This window comes from Thyridium curvatum (genome assembly GCF_004353045.1).
Source record: "Thyridium curvatum strain D216 chromosome Unknown NODE_6_length_784332_cov_80.453264, whole genome shotgun sequence".
NCBI classification, from domain to species: Eukaryota; Fungi; Ascomycota; class Sordariomycetes; order Thyridiales; family Thyridiaceae; genus Thyridium; species Thyridium curvatum.
The window spans coordinates 88963-106166 of NW_022156761.1; the positions used below are offsets into that span (position 1 = coordinate 88963).

At 59.3% G+C, this 17204-nt stretch overlaps 6 protein-coding genes across 6 annotated transcripts; 3 read left to right on the top strand and 3 right to left on the bottom strand.

The window, feature by feature from the left end:
- Nucleotides 1-453: 453 nt before the first annotated feature.
- Nucleotides 454-1888, top strand: E0L32_001499 (uncharacterized protein; the record flags this gene model as incomplete). The annotated part of the gene is made up of 2 exons (XM_031135585.1): nucleotides 454-551; nucleotides 613-1888. The coding sequence occupies 2 exons, from the start codon at nucleotides 454-456 to the stop codon at nucleotides 1886-1888; spliced, it is 1374 nt and encodes a 457-aa protein (XP_030990750.1).
- A 1211-nt stretch (nucleotides 1889-3099) lies between these two features.
- On the bottom strand, nucleotides 3100-4287 carry E0L32_001500 (uncharacterized protein; the record flags this gene model as incomplete). Its single annotated transcript, XM_031135586.1, has 3 exons — nucleotides 3100-3583; nucleotides 3639-4128; nucleotides 4194-4287. 3 exons carry the CDS (start codon nucleotides 4285-4287, stop codon nucleotides 3100-3102), a joined length of 1068 nt encoding a protein of 355 aa, XP_030990751.1.
- Nucleotides 4288-6747: 2460 nt separating this feature from the next.
- On the top strand, nucleotides 6748-10270 carry E0L32_001501 (uncharacterized protein; the record flags this gene model as incomplete). Its single annotated transcript, XM_031135587.1, has 2 exons — nucleotides 6748-9037; nucleotides 9096-10270. The coding sequence occupies 2 exons, from the start codon at nucleotides 6748-6750 to the stop codon at nucleotides 10268-10270; spliced, it is 3465 nt and encodes a 1154-aa protein (XP_030990752.1).
- A 623-nt stretch (nucleotides 10271-10893) lies between these two features.
- Nucleotides 10894-13050, bottom strand: E0L32_001502 (uncharacterized protein; the record flags this gene model as incomplete). The annotated part of the gene is made up of 1 exon (XM_031135588.1): nucleotides 10894-13050. The coding sequence occupies one exon, from the start codon at nucleotides 13048-13050 to the stop codon at nucleotides 10894-10896; it is 2157 nt and encodes a 718-aa protein (XP_030990753.1).
- Nucleotides 13051-13625: 575 nt separating this feature from the next.
- E0L32_001503 (uncharacterized protein) lies at nucleotides 13626-14213 on the top strand (the record flags this gene model as incomplete). The annotated part of the gene is made up of 2 exons (XM_031135590.1): nucleotides 13626-13628; nucleotides 13752-14213. The coding sequence occupies 2 exons, from the start codon at nucleotides 13626-13628 to the stop codon at nucleotides 14211-14213; spliced, it is 465 nt and encodes a 154-aa protein (XP_030990754.1).
- A 1059-nt stretch (nucleotides 14214-15272) lies between these two features.
- Nucleotides 15273-16150, bottom strand: E0L32_001504 (uncharacterized protein; the record flags this gene model as incomplete). The annotated part of the gene is made up of 2 exons (XM_031135591.1): nucleotides 15273-15424; nucleotides 15505-16150. The coding sequence occupies 2 exons, from the start codon at nucleotides 16148-16150 to the stop codon at nucleotides 15273-15275; spliced, it is 798 nt and encodes a 265-aa protein (XP_030990755.1).
- Between the last annotated feature and the right edge of the window lie 1054 nt (nucleotides 16151-17204).

A 17204-nucleotide genomic window follows, 5' to 3' on the forward strand; every position in this document is an offset into this window, starting at 1 on the left:
GATTCCGGATCTACGGTCTAACTTTAGTCGCTGTATGACTCCGGACCCCTTTGCGGGGCAAAATTCGGGGAAGTTCTAGGCGCTGGATAATGGTTACCGCGCCGCAGTATATACACACAATTGGGGGGAATAGGATGGCGGCCAAGCGAATAGTGCCATGCCCACTGCCGAGCTTGGTTCTACAATTGATCATATGCCGGGTCAGTTTAAGTTCTCTCTTTTTTGTTGTTTCCTTGGATCTAATCTTGGACCAGCCTACAGTAGATCTTGTGTGATTTTCGACCTCGCGGTGAATAGAGGACGTTGCTGGACTCATCTGATTGAATAGACTGACCGAAGAAGATCCACTTCTGCAGGGACCGGGAATAGCCTCAAAGAAAGTCGCTAGAGCCCGAGTGAGATCCACAGACAGGCACGTCAAGTTTGGAGGTGGAGCGAGCTTCCCGTCCAAACATGACGAAGCCTAATGGCGCGCGGTCCGTCGCGTCGATGAGCCTCGAGGAGGTGTACAGGAAACGGGCCATCGACCGGGAGAACCAGAGAGCATTCAGGTAATTATAGTAGCCATGCCGTCGCTAACGAAGTGTGTAGTTGAGCTTACGTGGGCCACAGATCACGGCAGAAACGCCGCATCGACGAGCTGGAAGGCGAGCGGAATGACCTCAAGGAGCTGCTGGCCATCGCCAACGAGCAGATCGAGCGGCTCAAGACCACCAATGCCGAGCTGCTCGAGACGATTCGCTCCGCGCAGGCCGTTCTGGGCAGCTTCGGCCCGGGCGCCAATGTGACCGGGTCTCCGGGCGGCGTGGACGTGGCGAGCTTGGAGCAGCAGTCGCCGCCGCAAGTGCAGCAAGGTCAGGGTGCGGCCTACAACCTCCGGGCCCAGCAGGAGCCGACGCCGCCGTACTCGGTGTCGGTACAGGAGCTGACGGACAAGAACACGGCCGTGGTGGACCCATCGACGGGCATCAGCTTTGATCTGTCGCAACTGGAGGAACTGGACGCGTCGTTTCAGTTCTGGGACGATGTCTCGTTTCACTGTGAGTGGTTTCGCGATGCCTGGCAGATCCTGCGGTTCCCTAATACTGACCCCTTCCCCTCAGCCGGCGGTGCCCTCGCCTCCAACGCCCTCAGCTTCGCCTTCCCGACGCCCACGATGCTGGACCACATCCAGGACGCGTCCTCGCTGCCGATGCTCCTGGACCAGCCGCCGCAGCTGCCGGTCTGGGAGCGCCTGCCCCTGCACGTGGAGCCGACGACCAAGCTCGACGCGAGCCTCCTGCGCATCATCGAGGCCGGCCGGCGGCAGCTCGCGACCGTGGGGCAGATGCCCGAGCTGACCGAGGACGCGCCGGGGGCCGCGTCCTTCCCCAGCGTCGCCTCGCTGCTGAACCCGGGCGCGCCGGGCAACCAGAAGAACGCCATCGCCGCGGCCGTGGGCCACGACTGCCGGATCCTCGTCACGGCGCGGGGCCTGCCGGAGCGCATCGCCTTCATGTACAACATGTGCCGGCTGATCCGGTGGCTCGTCTCGCCGACGCGCGCCAACTACGAGTCGCTGCCCGAGTCGCTGCGGCCCGTGGGCGCGCAGCTGGCCACGCCGCACCCGGTCTGGATCGACCTGCTCGTGTGGCCGCGGGCGCGCGAGCGCGCCATCCGCGAGATGGACTGGTCGCAGTTTGAGCGCTTCAAAGCCGAGTGCCCCATCTCGGCCAACTGGGGCCGCGAGCCGTCCGAGGTCCTGCGCGCGAGCGAGGACAAGACGGAGCTCAGCCTGAGCCCCGAGTTCGAGCGGCACGTGCGGGACCTGCGCAACTGGACCGTCGGCAAGGACACGGCCAAGCTGTTCCCTTGCTTTGACTGCCTGCCGACCGAGGTGCAGAGGTGATGTGGGGAGGAGAGGGAGGGTTTTCTTTATCGGGCTAGCAAAAGGGTAGATTAGATAGATGTCTTTGATTATGGTGCCGAAAGGCATATTCGAAATTGTGAGATCAACACGTTGAAGATGATGGGACTTGTGACAGGTTGTGTGTTCATTAACTGGCGACCTTCACCAAACTGTTGTATCGTTTTTGGAAACGATCTTATGTATCTGGGAGAGAGCCACGGCCATGGTGTCCATTTCTTCCCGCATCCAGATTATCAGTTGTCTTAGCAAATTTATTGAGCACGGCATCTGAGCTGTTCCTCGAAGCCACGGACTGGTACTAACTCGTATCGTAGATCAGCCTAAAAATGTTTATTAAGGTTTGTATCCAATATCTTGTATGAGTAAGATAGATGTTACAAGATGTAGCCAGAGCTGATTCACTGGAGCCATCAAGTCAATTGCTATTTAAAAGGGTTCCAAAAGAAATACCACTCTTAAACCGTTCATGAAACACATCAAAACTACTCAAGCAATAGCGAGCGGTAATTAGACCTTATTTTCCTACTTTTCTGTCCCTTCTTTGTAGCACTTCTTGTCTCGATCAATGCAAATTATGACGGATCAAAGGCGAGAGGCCTGAGTTCTAGTGCAGGAAATTGGCGATGGGATCTAGGTTTCATGAAAGTTGCCCAAATCAAAGGCAGCGCTGCCTACTTGATTAAGAAAAGCGAGGGCTAGTTTGAGAATGATTGGAGAGTTGAGTGTACTGTGTCAAGCAAAGGCGGTGCATCAATGATGTATCGAAACGAAGTGGTGCATAGCGAAGATGTCGGAAGAGCAACGGAGCTTGCCACTAGTCTAATTTCACGTTGTTTGGGATCTAGAGATTTTAGCACGCGTTGGCCTTAACAAGGCAAAGTTGAAGATGGTCTACTAACCTCTTACCTTTGTTAGAATATTTACAGATCATCAATGGTGACAAGTAGAAGAGCCCCAAAGTACTGTTGAATAGTCGAGTTACTTTCGAAGAGCTACCATCAGGCATATGGCAATCGAGGAGAACGGGTCGTAAATTAAAGAGATCTAGTCTACTCCTTTCTAGTTTGCTAGTTTCTAGGTTCTATAAAGGCCTGCAGATCATAGCTTGGGAGAATCGAAAGGCTGGAAAAAAAAAAAAAAAAAAAGAACAAGAAAAGACCCGTGATCTCCTTTTAGTCGGCGGCAGCCACTTAGGCAGCGACAATCTCGAGCTCGATGGTCGCGCCAATGAAGTTGCTGGGGTTGCCCAGGAGCAGGGTGTTGAAGCCGGGCAGGATGCTCCAGCTGCGGGGAGTGCTGGCGCTGGCGGCCCAGGCGCAGGAGACCTTGGCGCCGGTGAAGGAGCAGACGGCGGGCTTGAAGGAGGTGTCGATGCCGGCGCCGGCGGGGTTGGCAACCACGACGGGGTTGTTGGAGTTGGTGCCGGCCAGGAGGGGGTAGCTCTTGGAGCCGCTGACCTGGGACAGCTGGCCGCCGGTGGGGGTGCTGAAGGAGAAGACGGCGGCCTTGGAGGCGTCGCCGGTGAAGCCGAGGGTGCTGCGGTAGACGCCGAAGACCTCGGGGAGCTGGGGGTTCAGGAACTTGCCGTTGCTGGTGGAGCGGAGCTTGAACTTGGCAGGGGCAACGACGGCGGTCTGGGTGGCCGTGGCCGTGGCGTCGCTGTGTGGAGGGATGCTGTTAGGACTGAATTTGCAGGATACCAGCAAAAAGGGGGACAAGGAGCTCTTACGTAGTGGTGGTGGTGGTGGACTCGATGCTGGTGCTGGTCGAGACGATGACCTCGGTGGCAACAGTGGTCGTCTCGCTGAAGGAGGCAGTGGTGCTCTCGGAGACGGTGACAGTCGACGTGGGGATGGCGGCGGTGATCGTGACCATGGTGACGCCGACGCAAGCGCAAGCAGTCGAGTACCTGGCCTCGCCGGAGCAGGCCGACGCGTAAGCCGGGATGGTGGGCGCCGGGTCATCACGCTTCTTGAGAGCGGCGGCGATGCTGGTCACGGTGACGGTCTCCTGGGCGGTCTCCTTGACGACGGCGACGTCGGTCGAGGCGTAGGTGGTGGTCGTCAGGGTGGTCTCGGTGGCCAGCTCCGTGGAGGTGACGGAGAAGAAGTCGGTGACCGTGGCCGTCACGGTGACGGCGGAGGGGGTCACGGTGGTCCTCAGGAAGGCGGCGCAGTCACCGGCACCGTCGCGGGTGGTGTAGGCCTTGGCGATGACAGCTAGAGGCGGGACGCGGTCAGTCCTCGTTGCAGATCACGGACGGGGGCGGCACGGGGGGGCTTACCTCGGGCGCAGTTGTCACCGCAGCCACGGGCAAAGATGGCGGGCACGGTGGCCGCAGCCAGCGAGGGGGCGAGGAAGAGAAGAGTAGACTTCATTGTGTCAAGAGTTGCGGGTAGACTGAGACTGGATAACGGTCTTGAGAAGGCTGGACTACTTGTCTTGGGAGAGCTGGCTTGGCAACTGGAGGCTTGAGCTGATGGAGAGCGTGGAGAAGCGAGAGGGCCCTTCTTTCAGTCCCGAGGCCATCGTGAGGGGATACTTATATTCCTCCCGATGGCCCATGGACAGACAAGAGCCTCCCATCATCCACGCGAGCGAGCTGTCTGTGGCCGGCGAGGCGCCATCTAGGTCGGGCGCCGCGTCGTGCGTTGTCCCTGCGGCCAGGGCCTGGTCAGCCCTCAGAGCTGAGCTAAATGAAGCCACACAATATCAAATGAGGCAGAGCGCGCGAGACTACTTGGATGGATCGGGAAATCAAAGACGAGCAAGCATAAGGCCCGGGACGCCGGGAGGCTGCCAAAGCGTGGTGTAAGTCGGCGGGGTGGAAGTCTAGAACGTTGGGGCTAAGAGCTGGCACGCAAGGGGCGACAGGGGGCAAGCGTGGGCAAACAGGGGCAAGCATGGGATTTGGGCGTGCTTGGGGCAATTTAGGCGTATTTTAGGGCCCGTTTTCAGGCTAGCGGTGCTTTCCGGCGATGCGCTGGACCTTCAGCTCGGGACCAAGCGCCGTCCGGAACTGGCCCTAGCGCCGTCAATAGCCTGTCAAACTATCGTTTTACAAAGCAGCCTCTGCCACGCAAGCGGCTGACAACAGACAGGAGAAGAAAGAAAAAGATGACTTGCCAAGGCCAGAAGAAATAGCATCTCATATTATACCTAGCATATTCATATTGTGGCCCGGAGTCCGTGGCGTCTGAGCGCTTGCAGCCTGTGCTTGATTGCTGCAAGAAGCAAACCAAACCAGCCACTGTCTCCTCCGAGGCGTCCTCTTCACCTCGGACGAGCAGCCAATCGGCATCTGGAGAGGCCCTCTTGGCAGAACGGCAGCTGTCTCTGATGCTCCTTGCTGGCCCTAGCTGCCTGTGATCCCCTGGTCTGATCTGCTCTGGATCTGGGCGGCCATGTTTTTTCGCGCAAGCTTGGCATATTGAGATGGCGTCCACAGCTGAAAGACCTGACCGTCACCTTGTCAATGCACTGCATCCTATTCGTCTCCCATTCTTCGGGCTCTACCACGGTGGTGTAGCATTGGCCAGGTACCCGAACTGTATGCGAGTGCCTTGCATGAAATGGCGGTGATAAATCAGCCCAGCTCGATGCTACGAAGTATGCCATGGCATGCTGTGTCAGTCAGTCAGTGAGGATTCCTATTCCCTCCGGGTTGTTTGCTCGATTACCTTACCTAGTTAGCTCGGGCTGGATGCAGTCCAGTCCAGTCTGGTTGAACAGGGAAGATCCAAGGACGTCTCTTCTAGCGCAACCTCGGCCGTCATTTCTCGATCTTGCTGTAGTCTCTTACCAAGACAACGCGATGGGAGTCTAGATGCAAATATTAAAGAGAAAAATTCCATCCCGCCGAAATAGTACGTGTGCCTCATCGACTTGCGATCGGCAGGTTCAATGCTGCTGGTGACGCGGCGCGAATTTGGATCCGGGAGATGTATCCGTAATCAGATGGGAAAAAAGAAAAGAGAAAATTTGCTTTTTCTCTTTTATCTGTCGGCCGTTACTAGCTTTGGGCTTTGCGGGGGGATAGATTTCTTGAGCCTCTTGCCTCGGATCAACGAGCTCCTTGCTTCTTCTGGAAACACACAGTCTGCCTTGTTGTCTGGACTGTCGAGAGGTGCATGTGTGCATTTCCCAGGCATTTGCTACATGCTGAAGTGGCTGGTCTACATGCTTGGAGACACACAAAGGTTGTCTTTGAAAAGATTCAACTTCATATAAAAGATGTCTGTCTGTCTGTCTGTCTGTCTGTCTACTGAGTCCATGAAAAGTCTTCAGCAACACAGCACTTCGTTCAGTACAGTGTGTTTGGTCAACTGGTGAAATTTGGTGATGTCTGTAAGAATTAAGGTCCGAGCTTCATAGCTGACAGAAATTAATGTGGTCCTTGCCCTGGTCCAGTTCTTATCTTATCGCGGCCATGATGGCTGCTGTTGCTGGAGCAACGCCCTAGGCGCCCGCCAACACCAACAAAGCGAAGCCTCAACTGCGCGCCGCCCCTCCCGACATTCATCTGGCAGCGTCGCAACTCCACAACATCTTCTTGGCCTGCCATTGTCCGATAGTGCTGAGCACTTGTGTCTTGTACATCTCCATCCAGGCTTCAATTGCATCTGTTTTTCGCATTGTCCGGCGTGAATTTGGATCATCCGAACCAAGTATCCACAGCCATATCGTACCTGAGCGGGCTGGCAAGCTAGCTACCTCATCAGCATTCCAGCCGTCCAGCAGGACATACTGATCTTCACAGCGTCGCCAGTGCCCCGGTGTCTGGCCCCGTCTGCATTCCACGATAGCTCAAACACCTCGAACCTTCCTGAACAAACAAAATGGACCGCCCAGACACTCCGTCACGGCCTCCAGACTACTCTCTGCCATCCTACGACGATGAGCACGACACCCCGACTGGCAGCTCCAGCAATCCCGCAGCCATCCGCCTCCTGACTTCGATGGATGAGCCTATCTCAGAGCCTCGCCCGTATGTCAAGTTCCCTTCACCAGTTCTAGTTCCTTCTCCTTTGTCTCTCACAAGGTCACCCGCCTACTCCTCGCCTGCTGCGACGCCCGAGCACCTGTCGAAGCTGAAGCAGGCCGAGGAGGGCAAACCCAGGGCACAGGGACAGGCGCCGACGCGCGTCAAGTTTGCAGATCTCGTTGCAGAGTCGCCAGCAGTGCCAGAGCCAGTCGCTCCAGCATACCGGCGCAAGGCCGTCCCGGCCCCATCAGCAATTCCTGTAGCGAGAGCTTCCACTGTCAAGCTACAAAAGAAAAAGAAGCCAGACCATGTCACCCAGGCCGAGATTCTCAGCTCGCTTCCAGTCATCCCAGAAGGCCCTTCGCCCAGGAAGAGGTCGTTGAAGAAGTCTATCAGCGACCCGGTCTCCAAAGCACCAAAAGATACAGCTCAGCCACACATCAGAAACTCACATTCTGCCGTCCACAGTAGCCGGCCGAGGGGACGCTCATACCAGCCGTCTGTCATTTCAGACCACTCTCGCACGTCGTCCATCATGGATCCTCCGAGCATGCCTCCCCCGGATTCTTCTTACTCGGCTTATCGCCCCCGTGGCGAGTCGATCTCTCCCACTCGTCCCTGGACCCCCTCACGATCCGACTTTAGTCGCCCGCCTCCCTCCTCCGCCAACTACGAGCCGTCCGATCTGAACGGCAGCCCGCGCCCGGGTACCCCTTCGTCGAGATACGGCGGCAGTCCGCGACGGCCTCTGCCGCCCGCACCGCTCTTCTCTAACCCGGCAGCGCGGGCTTCGCAGGCATCCCAAGCCACGTTCGCCGACGATGCAACCGTCTCCATTCCTCTCGAAGACGGCGACGATGTCTTTGGCCCCGTCAAGTCTGATCTTGGTCGCCACTCGTATGCTAGTGGCTCCGAGGCGACCCTCGAAGAGCAAGACGCGACGGACGCCGACTGGCACGAGAAGGTCGAGCACTATGGTCCCGCTCCCGAGGGCATGCAAGAGCGGCGCGGAGTCCGCCCTCCGCAGATGAGCCGAAAGGAGGTCACCCTTATCAACGGTGAGCTCGTGCTCGAGTGCAAGATCCCCACCATCCTGTACAGTTTCCTGCCCCGCCGCGACGAGATCGAGTTCACCCACATGCGCTACACGGCCGTGACGTGCGACCCGGATGACTTTGTCGACCGCGGATACAAGCTCCGACAGAACATCGGCCGCACTGCACGCGAGACGGAACTCTTCATCTGCATCACCATGTACAACGAGGACGAGTTCGGCTTTACGCGCACCATGCACGCTGTCATGAAGAACATCTCGCACTTTTGTGCTCGCAACAAGTCGCGTACTTGGGGCGAGTTCGGCTGGCAAAAGATTGTCGTGTGCATCGTCTCTGACGGACGCGAGAAGATCCACCCACGCACCCTGGACGCGCTGGCCGCTATGGGCGTGTACCAGCACGGCATTGCCAAGAACTACGTCAATCAGAAAGCCGTCCAATCCCACGTATACGAGTATACGACGCAGGTCTCGCTCGACTCCGATCTCAAGTTCAAGGGTGCCGAGAAGGGCATCGTGCCCTGCCAGATGATCTTCTGCCTGAAGGAGCGCAACCAGCGCAAACTCAATTCTCACCGGTGGTTCTTCAACGCTTTTGGCAAGGCCCTGAACCCCAACGTCTGCATCCTCCTCGATGTCGGCACGCGGCCTACGTCGAACTCGCTGTACCACCTCTGGAAGGCATTCGATACCGACTCTAACGTAGCCGGTGCTTGCGGCGAGATCAAGGCGATGAAGGGCAAGTTCGGTGCTAATCTACTCAACCCCCTGGTTGCGTCTCAAAACTTTGAGTACAAGATCTCCAACATTCTCGACAAGCCCTTGGAAAGTGTGTTTGGCTATATCACCGTCCTTCCTGGTGCCCTGTCGGCCTACCGATACCATGCACTGCAGAACGACGAGACTGGCCATGGTCCTCTCAGTCAGTATTTCAAGGGAGAGACTCTGCACGGCCAACACGCGGATGTGTTCACGGCAAACATGTACCTTGCAGAAGACCGTATTCTCTGCTGGGAGCTGGTCGCCAAGAGGAATGAGCGATGGGTGTTGAAATACGTCAAGGGCTGCAAGGGCGAAACCGATGTTCCCGGTAAGTACTCCTTGTTTAGGACCACAAGGATCAGCGCCCCGTCTAACTTTGTGTGCAGACACTGTCCCCGAGTTCATCTCGCAGCGACGAAGATGGCTGAACGGAGCCTTCTTCGCCGCCGTCTACTCGCTGGTTCACTTCAGACAGGTCTGGAACACCGACCACACCATCGCCCGCAAGGTTCTGCTGCACATCGAGTTCCTCTACCAGTTGCTGCAGCTGCTCTTCACCTTCTTCTCTCTGGCCAACTTCTACCTCGCATTCTACTTCGTCGCCGGTGGTCTCGCCGACCCGCTCGTCGACCCCTTCCACGGCGGTGGCAAGTACATCTTCAACATCCTTCGATACGTCTGCATCCTCCTCATCTCGACCCAATTCATCCTCTCGCTCGGTAACCGGCCCCAAGGTGCCAAGAAGCTGTATCTCAGCAGTATGATCATCTACGGCGTCATCATGGGCTACACGACTTTTGCCTGTATATACATCATTGTCCGGCAGCTGCTCAACAAGGACGACCCCAACTCGGCGACCATGGGCAACAACGTCTTCACCAATCTCATCGTGTCGACCGTGTCGACCGTCGGCCTCTATTTCCTCATGTCCTTCATGTACCTGGACCCCTGGCACATGTTCACCTCGTCGGCCCAGTACTTCATGCTGCTGCCGTCGTACATCTGCACGCTGCAGGTCTACGCGTTTTGCAACACGCACGACGTGACCTGGGGCACCAAGGGCGACAACGTCATGAAGACGGACCTGGGCGGCGCCGTGGGCAAGGGCTCGGGCTCGACGGTCGAGCTCGAGATGCCCTCGGAGCAGCTCGACATCGACAGCGGCTACGACGAGGCGCTGCGCAACCTGCGCGACCGCATCGAGGTGCCGGCCCCGGGCACGTCGGAGGCGCAGATGCAGGAGGACTACTACCGCAGCGTGCGCACCTACATGGTGCTGCTGTGGATGATCTCCAACGCGACGCTGGCCATGGCCGTGAGCGAGGCGTACGGCGGCAGCCACATCGGCGACAACTTCTACCTGCGCTTCATCCTGTGGGCCGTGGCGTCGCTGGCGCTGTTCCGCGCCATCGGCAGCACGACGTTTGCGGTCATCAACCTGATCAACATGGTGGTCGAGGGCCGGGTGCGCCTGAGCCTCAAGATGCCCAAGTGGGCGGGCGGGTTCGGCGGCAAGGTCAGCGACAGGCTGAGCAGTATCGGGAGCAGTGTGAGGAGTTGAAGGGTGGAGGGAGAACGGAGAAGGGGGGGGTTTCGAGGTTGGTGATATATCCACTTGCTTTTCTGCTTTTTGAGCTCTTTTGAGAGAAAAGAGCGTACTGGATGGGAGTTTTCTGTTGTGCTCTGTTTCTCCACGAAGGAAGGGGGATTAGATTATTAATGATCGATGATTTTCTGTGGTCTGATGGATATGAAGGAGGGATCGCATCGGATCTCGTATGATTGTTTGGACTCTCTCTCTCTCTTCTAATATTGGGAGAGCAGAGAGAGATCTGGGGATGTTGAATGTTGTGGTTGTCTCATAGACGATGATGATGGTTGGATGGATGGATGATACATATTCCCCTGGGAGACTTCCGAAATGTTGGGGGAGATACAAAACGATACCGAATGTCTGCGAAGGGTTTACTGTACGGATATGGAATGGAAACGTCTTTCTCGTGCACGGGAGCAACTCTCTTCTACCCTGTGAATGAATGTGCTCAGCTTATTTGTGGTCAGATATTGCTAACGATGCTGGTGTTATTCTTGATGCTCTTCAAACACGGTATGCAAAACTCCTATCATGGCGTCTCGTTCTTAATGGTCATCTCATTTACATTGTTCTGCTCCGTGCAGCACACCTCACGCCGTGATGCCGCCCCAGATCTCACCCCACCGCCGCCTGTCCGTCCTCAGCGGGCCGTCCAGACGTCCGAACCTCGCCGGCTCGCCAGAGTTCGCCTCGGGCAGGCACATCCACTCGCGCACCGAGTCGGGAACCTCCTCGCGGATGTGGCTAATGCAGATCAGCGCCTGGTCCTCGGACAGGCCCCTGACCCTGACCTCGCCGCGCCTGGACACCGCGCTCTGCACGACGACGTCCCCCACGACGCCTCCTGCGTCCGACTCTCCCTCCGCCGAGAGCACGGCGCTGCCGCCGGCGGCGTACGCCTTGTCCTCGCCGTGCGCCAGGAAGAGCATGCACTTGTCGCGCACGGCCTCGTCCATGCCGCTGAAGGCCTCGTCGAGGACGACGACGTCGCAGCCCTTTGCGACGGCGCGGGCGAAGAGCAGCACGCGCTGGGCGGAGAAGGAGAGCTCGCCGAAGAGGTTGTCGCTGGCCCAGGCGAGGTCGTCGTCGTCGTCATTGCTATTACTACTACTTCTGCCCGAGGAGGAAGAAGAAGACGAAGGAGAGCCGCGTGAGCTGGCATGGAGCGCCGAGGAGGGGTTGAGCTCGTGCTCGAACCAGCGGAGGCAGGCGTCGACTTTGCCCCGCGCGGCGTCGTCGAGCCGCGGCCGCGCGCGGAAGGTGTCGGCCCAGGCGCTCTCGAGGACCTGGCGCACGGTCAGGGAGCGGGGCATGTGCTGGTGGACCTCGGGGCTCGAGTGGCCGACGCGGGCCTGGATGTCCCAGAAGGTGAGGGGCAGCTCCGCCGAGCCGGGCTCGGGCAGGCGGGAGCGGCCGAAGAGGCGGATGGGCAGGGAGTAGGTCTGCGGGTGGTCGCTGCACAGCAGGGAGACGATGGTGGTCTTGCCGGAGCCGTTGGGGCCGAAGACGCCCCAGCGCTCGCCGCGCCGGACGGTCCAGAAGAGGCCCCCTCGCGCGGTGCCGTCGGCCTGCCGCTGGGTCCAGTTGCCCAGGGCGATCTTGTCGCCGTAGCGGACCTGGCAGCCTTCCATCTCGATGATGGGCTCGCCCGCGGGCGGCGTGGCGGCGCGGGGCTCTGACGGTGGCGGTGGCGATTGTGTCGTCGGTGGTGGGGATGTCGTCCCCGGCACGGCGATGTGCTCCGCCTCGGCGAACCCCTCGCCCTCGACGCCGGCCCGCGTGAGCACCCGGCCCATCTCGCCCAGCGCGTGGACGGGCATCGTCTCGTCCTCGCGGATGCCGCCGGCCTTGACGCCGCGCACGTAGCCCCTCAGGCCCTCCATGACCGTCTCGCGGGGGCCCATGGCGCCGACCTGGCAGTCCGTCCGCAGGTACGCGAGGTGCGTGACCCACTCGGGCAGGGGGTCCTGCGGCCTCGCGCTCAGCACGAGGCGCGGGCTCGCGCGGTCCGCCATGCCCCGCAGCAGCGGGCTCAGCGAGGCCACGGTCGGCGGGTCGAGGCCCATGAAGGGCTCGTCGAGGAGCAGGACCTCGGGCCGTGTGAGCAGGGCCCTCGCGATGCGCGCCCTGCGGCCCTGGCCGTTGGACAGGAAGGACACGGGCAGGTCGAGCAGGGGCGCCAGGCGCAGGTCGCGCACGACGCGGTCCAGCAGGGCGCGGTCGACGCCGTCCTCGCCGGCCGACCCGTCCTCCCCCTTCAGCGGGTTGAGCTCCGTGTTGCCGAGCAGGAAGTCGCGCAGGGAGAAGTCGGTGATCTCGCGGCGGGACTCGTACCGCGCGGCGAGGTAGGCCGAGGTGGTGGGGCCGAGGCCGGCGCCGCCGTAGCGCTCGCCGTCGAAGCCGACGTACTGGACGGCGCTGCTGGCGCTCCTGAGGCGGTGCGGGACGGCGTCGGTGGCGAGGTAGGGGTAGGACCGGGCCAGGGGCGGCAGGCAGATGTGCTGCCCGCGGAGGATCTGGAGGAAGGTGGTCTTGCCGGCGAGGGAGGGGCCGACGACGCACCAGTGCTGCGGAGGGGACGCGGGCGAGGCTTCCGACGCCAGCTCAAAGGTCAGGTCCGAGAAGAGCGGGGGGTTGGCGTGGCCCGGGGCGGCGGCGCTGCTGGGGTGGTGCCTGTAAAAGGTGCCGTTGGCGATGCGGACGATGGGCGGCGCCGCCCGGGAGCACAGCCTGTGTGTGCGCTGCATCTTGCGAGCTCCAAGGGAAGGCCAATCGGGGGCACGGGAGGGGGTTCAGGAGCAATCAATTGGGATCTTTCCAATCCCGCATCTCGTTTTTATATATCCATGAGTCAAATGGCTTCGATTTACAGGCATGAAGCTCGAGCATGTCTGGTTTATGTGAATGCAGTCGAGGCACGGAGGAAGTGAAGGTGAGCTCAACGGGGCGATAGGGTCGGCGATACGGCGATAAGACCGGAGGGCCGCTAGCGCCCCCGGATAGACCGCATTCAGACTAGCGTCTTAGCGTCTTGTCTCCAGCTAGGTACCTACGTTCAGGTCTCCCTGCCTTGGGTGCACGCGAGGCCAACCTGCAGCCTAGGGCTCCATTATCACCAGCAACGGCTGCGAAGCTCCAACGCTCGAATCATCAAACATCACAGCTCGCATCAACCACCGCCTCACCACACCCATCGCCGTCGAATCGCCCTCCAGACCAGCGATCACCGCGACAAGCAATCTCTTGATCTTCTCTTCCCTCTTTCGACACCATCTCCACCAAGAAAGAGGACGTCCATCCTCCCCCCCAACCACCATCCAAAATGGTAAGCTCTCCCTCCTCCAACCCCCGTTCCCATCACCATCCACACCCTTCACCAGCCTCTACACGCCCTCCTCCCACGGTCTTCGAGCTCCCACGCTAACACCTCACGAAACCAAAAACAAAGTCCCTCCGCATCGTCCCCCAAGACGCCCAGTCCTCGACCTACTCCCACATCCGCCCCTCCCAGAAACCCGCCCCCTCGGCGCCCGGCCTGCACGACACCCTGCGCGCCGGCGTCGGCCCTTCCCCCTCCGCCCCCTCGGACGCCGCAGTGCAGTCGGCGCACCCGCTCGAGGCCCGCCTGCGCGCCTGGGAGGCCACGCAGCACGCCCTGCGCATGGAGTCCCTGCGCCGCACGTTCGGCATCGCCGAGCCCGTGCGCCGCGGCATGGAGCTCAAGATCGCGCGCGAGGGCGAGTGGAAGCCCGCCGCCCTGGGAGGCGGCGCTGGTTCGGGCGGCGGCGTGCACGAGGACGTCCTGCGGGGCCGCGAGGCCGTCATCGAGTGGGAGGACGTCTTCACGGGCGAGGAGCAGAGGGCTGCTGTGGGCGTGCACGACGAGATCGAGAGGAAGGTCCGGATGTGAGTGAGTTTGAGGGGGATGATGGGATCGAGAATTGAGATGGAGAAAGGAGGTATGAGGAGGGGTTTGCCCAACGAAGGGGGAGGAGAAGATTGCTATGTGGAATATTGGGCGATACGGAAAGGGATGACAGACGCGCCGTCAGAGATTCGCCATGCAGCCTGCAATAGACGGGAATTGTACGATATCCAATCATCAGCCGGACCAAATACGGGCAGACACATTTATTACACTCAAATGGCTTCTCTTTTGACATGAATGTCCCCCAAGGCGGCCAGACAATACATCGATCACTATCACCGTAGGGATGCTGATGCCCAAAATGAATGCTTTCTATCCAGCTATGAACGGGGCAGAACCAAACAACCTACCCTCCATCCTCTTGTCTCTTCACAACTCCTCCCCCAATGTCTTTCGCTGAGCACGGATGGATCATACTCCAGTGTGGTCAATGTCCGCGAGAAGAGATCAAGAGCGAGGACGGACAGGTGCCTCCTCCTTTCTGCCCCGAAAAATGAATTACACATGTTGGCAAAGCAAGCAAGCAAAAAGATGAAGTACGCCGTGGTGGTCCCGACCCTGTCTGTGCTGGTCTGCATGACGACCGCTCCCAAAGAACCATCTCGTGGGACAGAATATGTATATATATAGACAAATGCAGAATGGATGGTCGGGTTTGTGTAGGTGGGAAAAAAGTGTGCTTTGTTTTGAGGGAGGGGTATGGTCAGAAGATGGCCATGGTCTCAGCAGTAAAATACTCCGCTGTGGAAGTCCTCGCTTGGATTTCAGTCGTAGCAGACTTGCAGGCAAAAGCGAACTCGCCGTTCTTTGGCAACAGTTGGCCGGTTTTGCCCTGTGCCGGTCTCTCGGGGAGGGGCGCAGTTTGATATAAAAACAAATAAACGTGGTCGCTGAATAAGCGGTTTGGAGGGAAAGATCGCTTCCTTGGTTGGGAATCTCTTGGTGCGCCGTTTTTTTCGTGCCGCTTTCCGATGGCCCTCCTGATGATGACAGAGATCGATCGAAAGAAGCAATCAAGGCATGATGGCGAGGATGGCGCAATCATAATATAATACAGCAGTTGCTCGAGCCGTCGCGGTTCCTCCCCTCGCGGCCACTGCTCTTACCCTTGGCCGCTTCGTCCTCCTCCATCATCTCGGCCGGCCGTACCGACATGTGGACCACGTTGGGCGACTCGGCGGAGAACTGGTACTCTGTGAAAGGACCAAAAAAAATGCAATCATTAGTGAACTGTGCGAGATGGGGAGCCGGTCATAGACAAATGGATGCTCACTCTTCAGCTGCTCCTTGTCGTCCAGCAGCTTGCCAAAGTGTATCAGCCGGATGCTGCTGGGGCTGGCCGGCTTGGCCTCCCACTCGGGCCTCCACTCCCTCAGGATCAGCTCCTTGAGCTTGTAGACCGAGATGCTGAAGGGGTCCTTGCGGCCCTCGTCGTTGGTCTCGGGGATGTCGACGCTGCGCTTGGACAGGTACCGCTCGTCGATCTTGTACGGGTGCCGCGCGCCCGTGGGCAGCAGCAGCGTGATGTTGCAGACGGGGCCGTCCGAGGGGGAGGACACGCCGCCGTGCTCGTCCGTCCTGGTGATCGACAGCGAGTCCCTCTTGGGCTCCGTCTCGGCCTCCAGCCCGGACGCCGTCTTCTCCTCCGCCGGCGTCTCCTTCTCCTTGCCCTTTACCGATGCCGACGAGGGCTCGTCTGCGCCGCCTGTCGCTGCGGCGGCGTCGTTGTGGTGGTGGTGGTGGTGGTGGTCGCCGTTCTGGGCGCTGCCGGCCTCGACCGTTGTCATCTCGACGGCGTCGCTGGGCTGCTGCAGCGACGACTCTGGCTGCTTCTGTTCCGGTGCGTCCGATGGCACGGGCGGGACGGCGGTGGCGGCCGCGGCGCCTGCGGGCGAGGCGGTCTTGTCTGGTTCCGCCATTTTCGGGCCTGTAGGGGGACGAGCGGGAGAGGGAGGAAGGGGGGGTGGGCTGCGGCGGGCAGGTGAGGGAGGGTTGCTGCCTCTCGGACGACGCCAATCGGTTTCCGATGATGCCGAGACTTTTTTGTCTGAGATTGGGCGTGCGAGACAGAGAGAGAGAGAGAGAGAGAGAGTGCTGGATCCAATCTTGCAACCAGCACGAGAGCGAAAAGGTGCGGCGCCGCTGCAATCAATCACTTCCGTCGCACACACAAAAAGACAACACAAAAAGAGAAAACCCTGGATGCGGCGATGCCAAGGATATCTGGGGAGTGGGATGAGGAGGGAAGAGAGAGAAGGGGGGAGGAAGGTCGGAAGGCGGCCACGAGTTGAAAATGGAATCCGGGGATAGCAAGGGTGTGAGGTGGAAAGAATGCGGAGTCGGGGGCGGTGGTGGTGGTGAGAGGAGAGGAGTGGTGAAGAAGCCGCTCCTCAGCACTCTCAGCAGGCTCAGGTGTGGATGCTTGGCAGCGAGCACTGAACAGCGACACGGGGCGACAAGTGCCAATTCCCAAAGTAACCAGAAGCAGAAGAAGCAGGGCACCAACCAAATTGTTCCACCGATTTGAGATCACTCCAAGCAGGAATTGGGTGGTGGAGAGGTCATTCACGGCGAAACCCAAGCCAGAAAGGCCAGAAAGAGTGGAGAGAGAGTCAGCGAACAAGCGTAGCTTTTGCTGGGCACACCACGGCGTTTTAGTGCCACCGGGAGTGCGTCTTCCTGTTCCTGTTCCTGTTCTTCCTCAAACCATCGCCGTCCAGTCGCTGTGCTCGCTCCGGTTCCTGGGATTTCCTCCCCCCGCCTGTGCCGGGCCTGGGTCTGGGTGGCGGTGGATCAAAGGTCAGCACCCAAATACGCCCAAACAATATGCCCACTCTCGACTGCGTTTGTTTGTTCTGGAAAGCAACGGTGTTCGGGCAAGGCCGATGCGTCGCAGGCACTGAACGGCAACGGTATCCGTTTGCCTATCGAGAGATACCTTCAAGACATGCACATGCAAGGCTTGCCCAGATC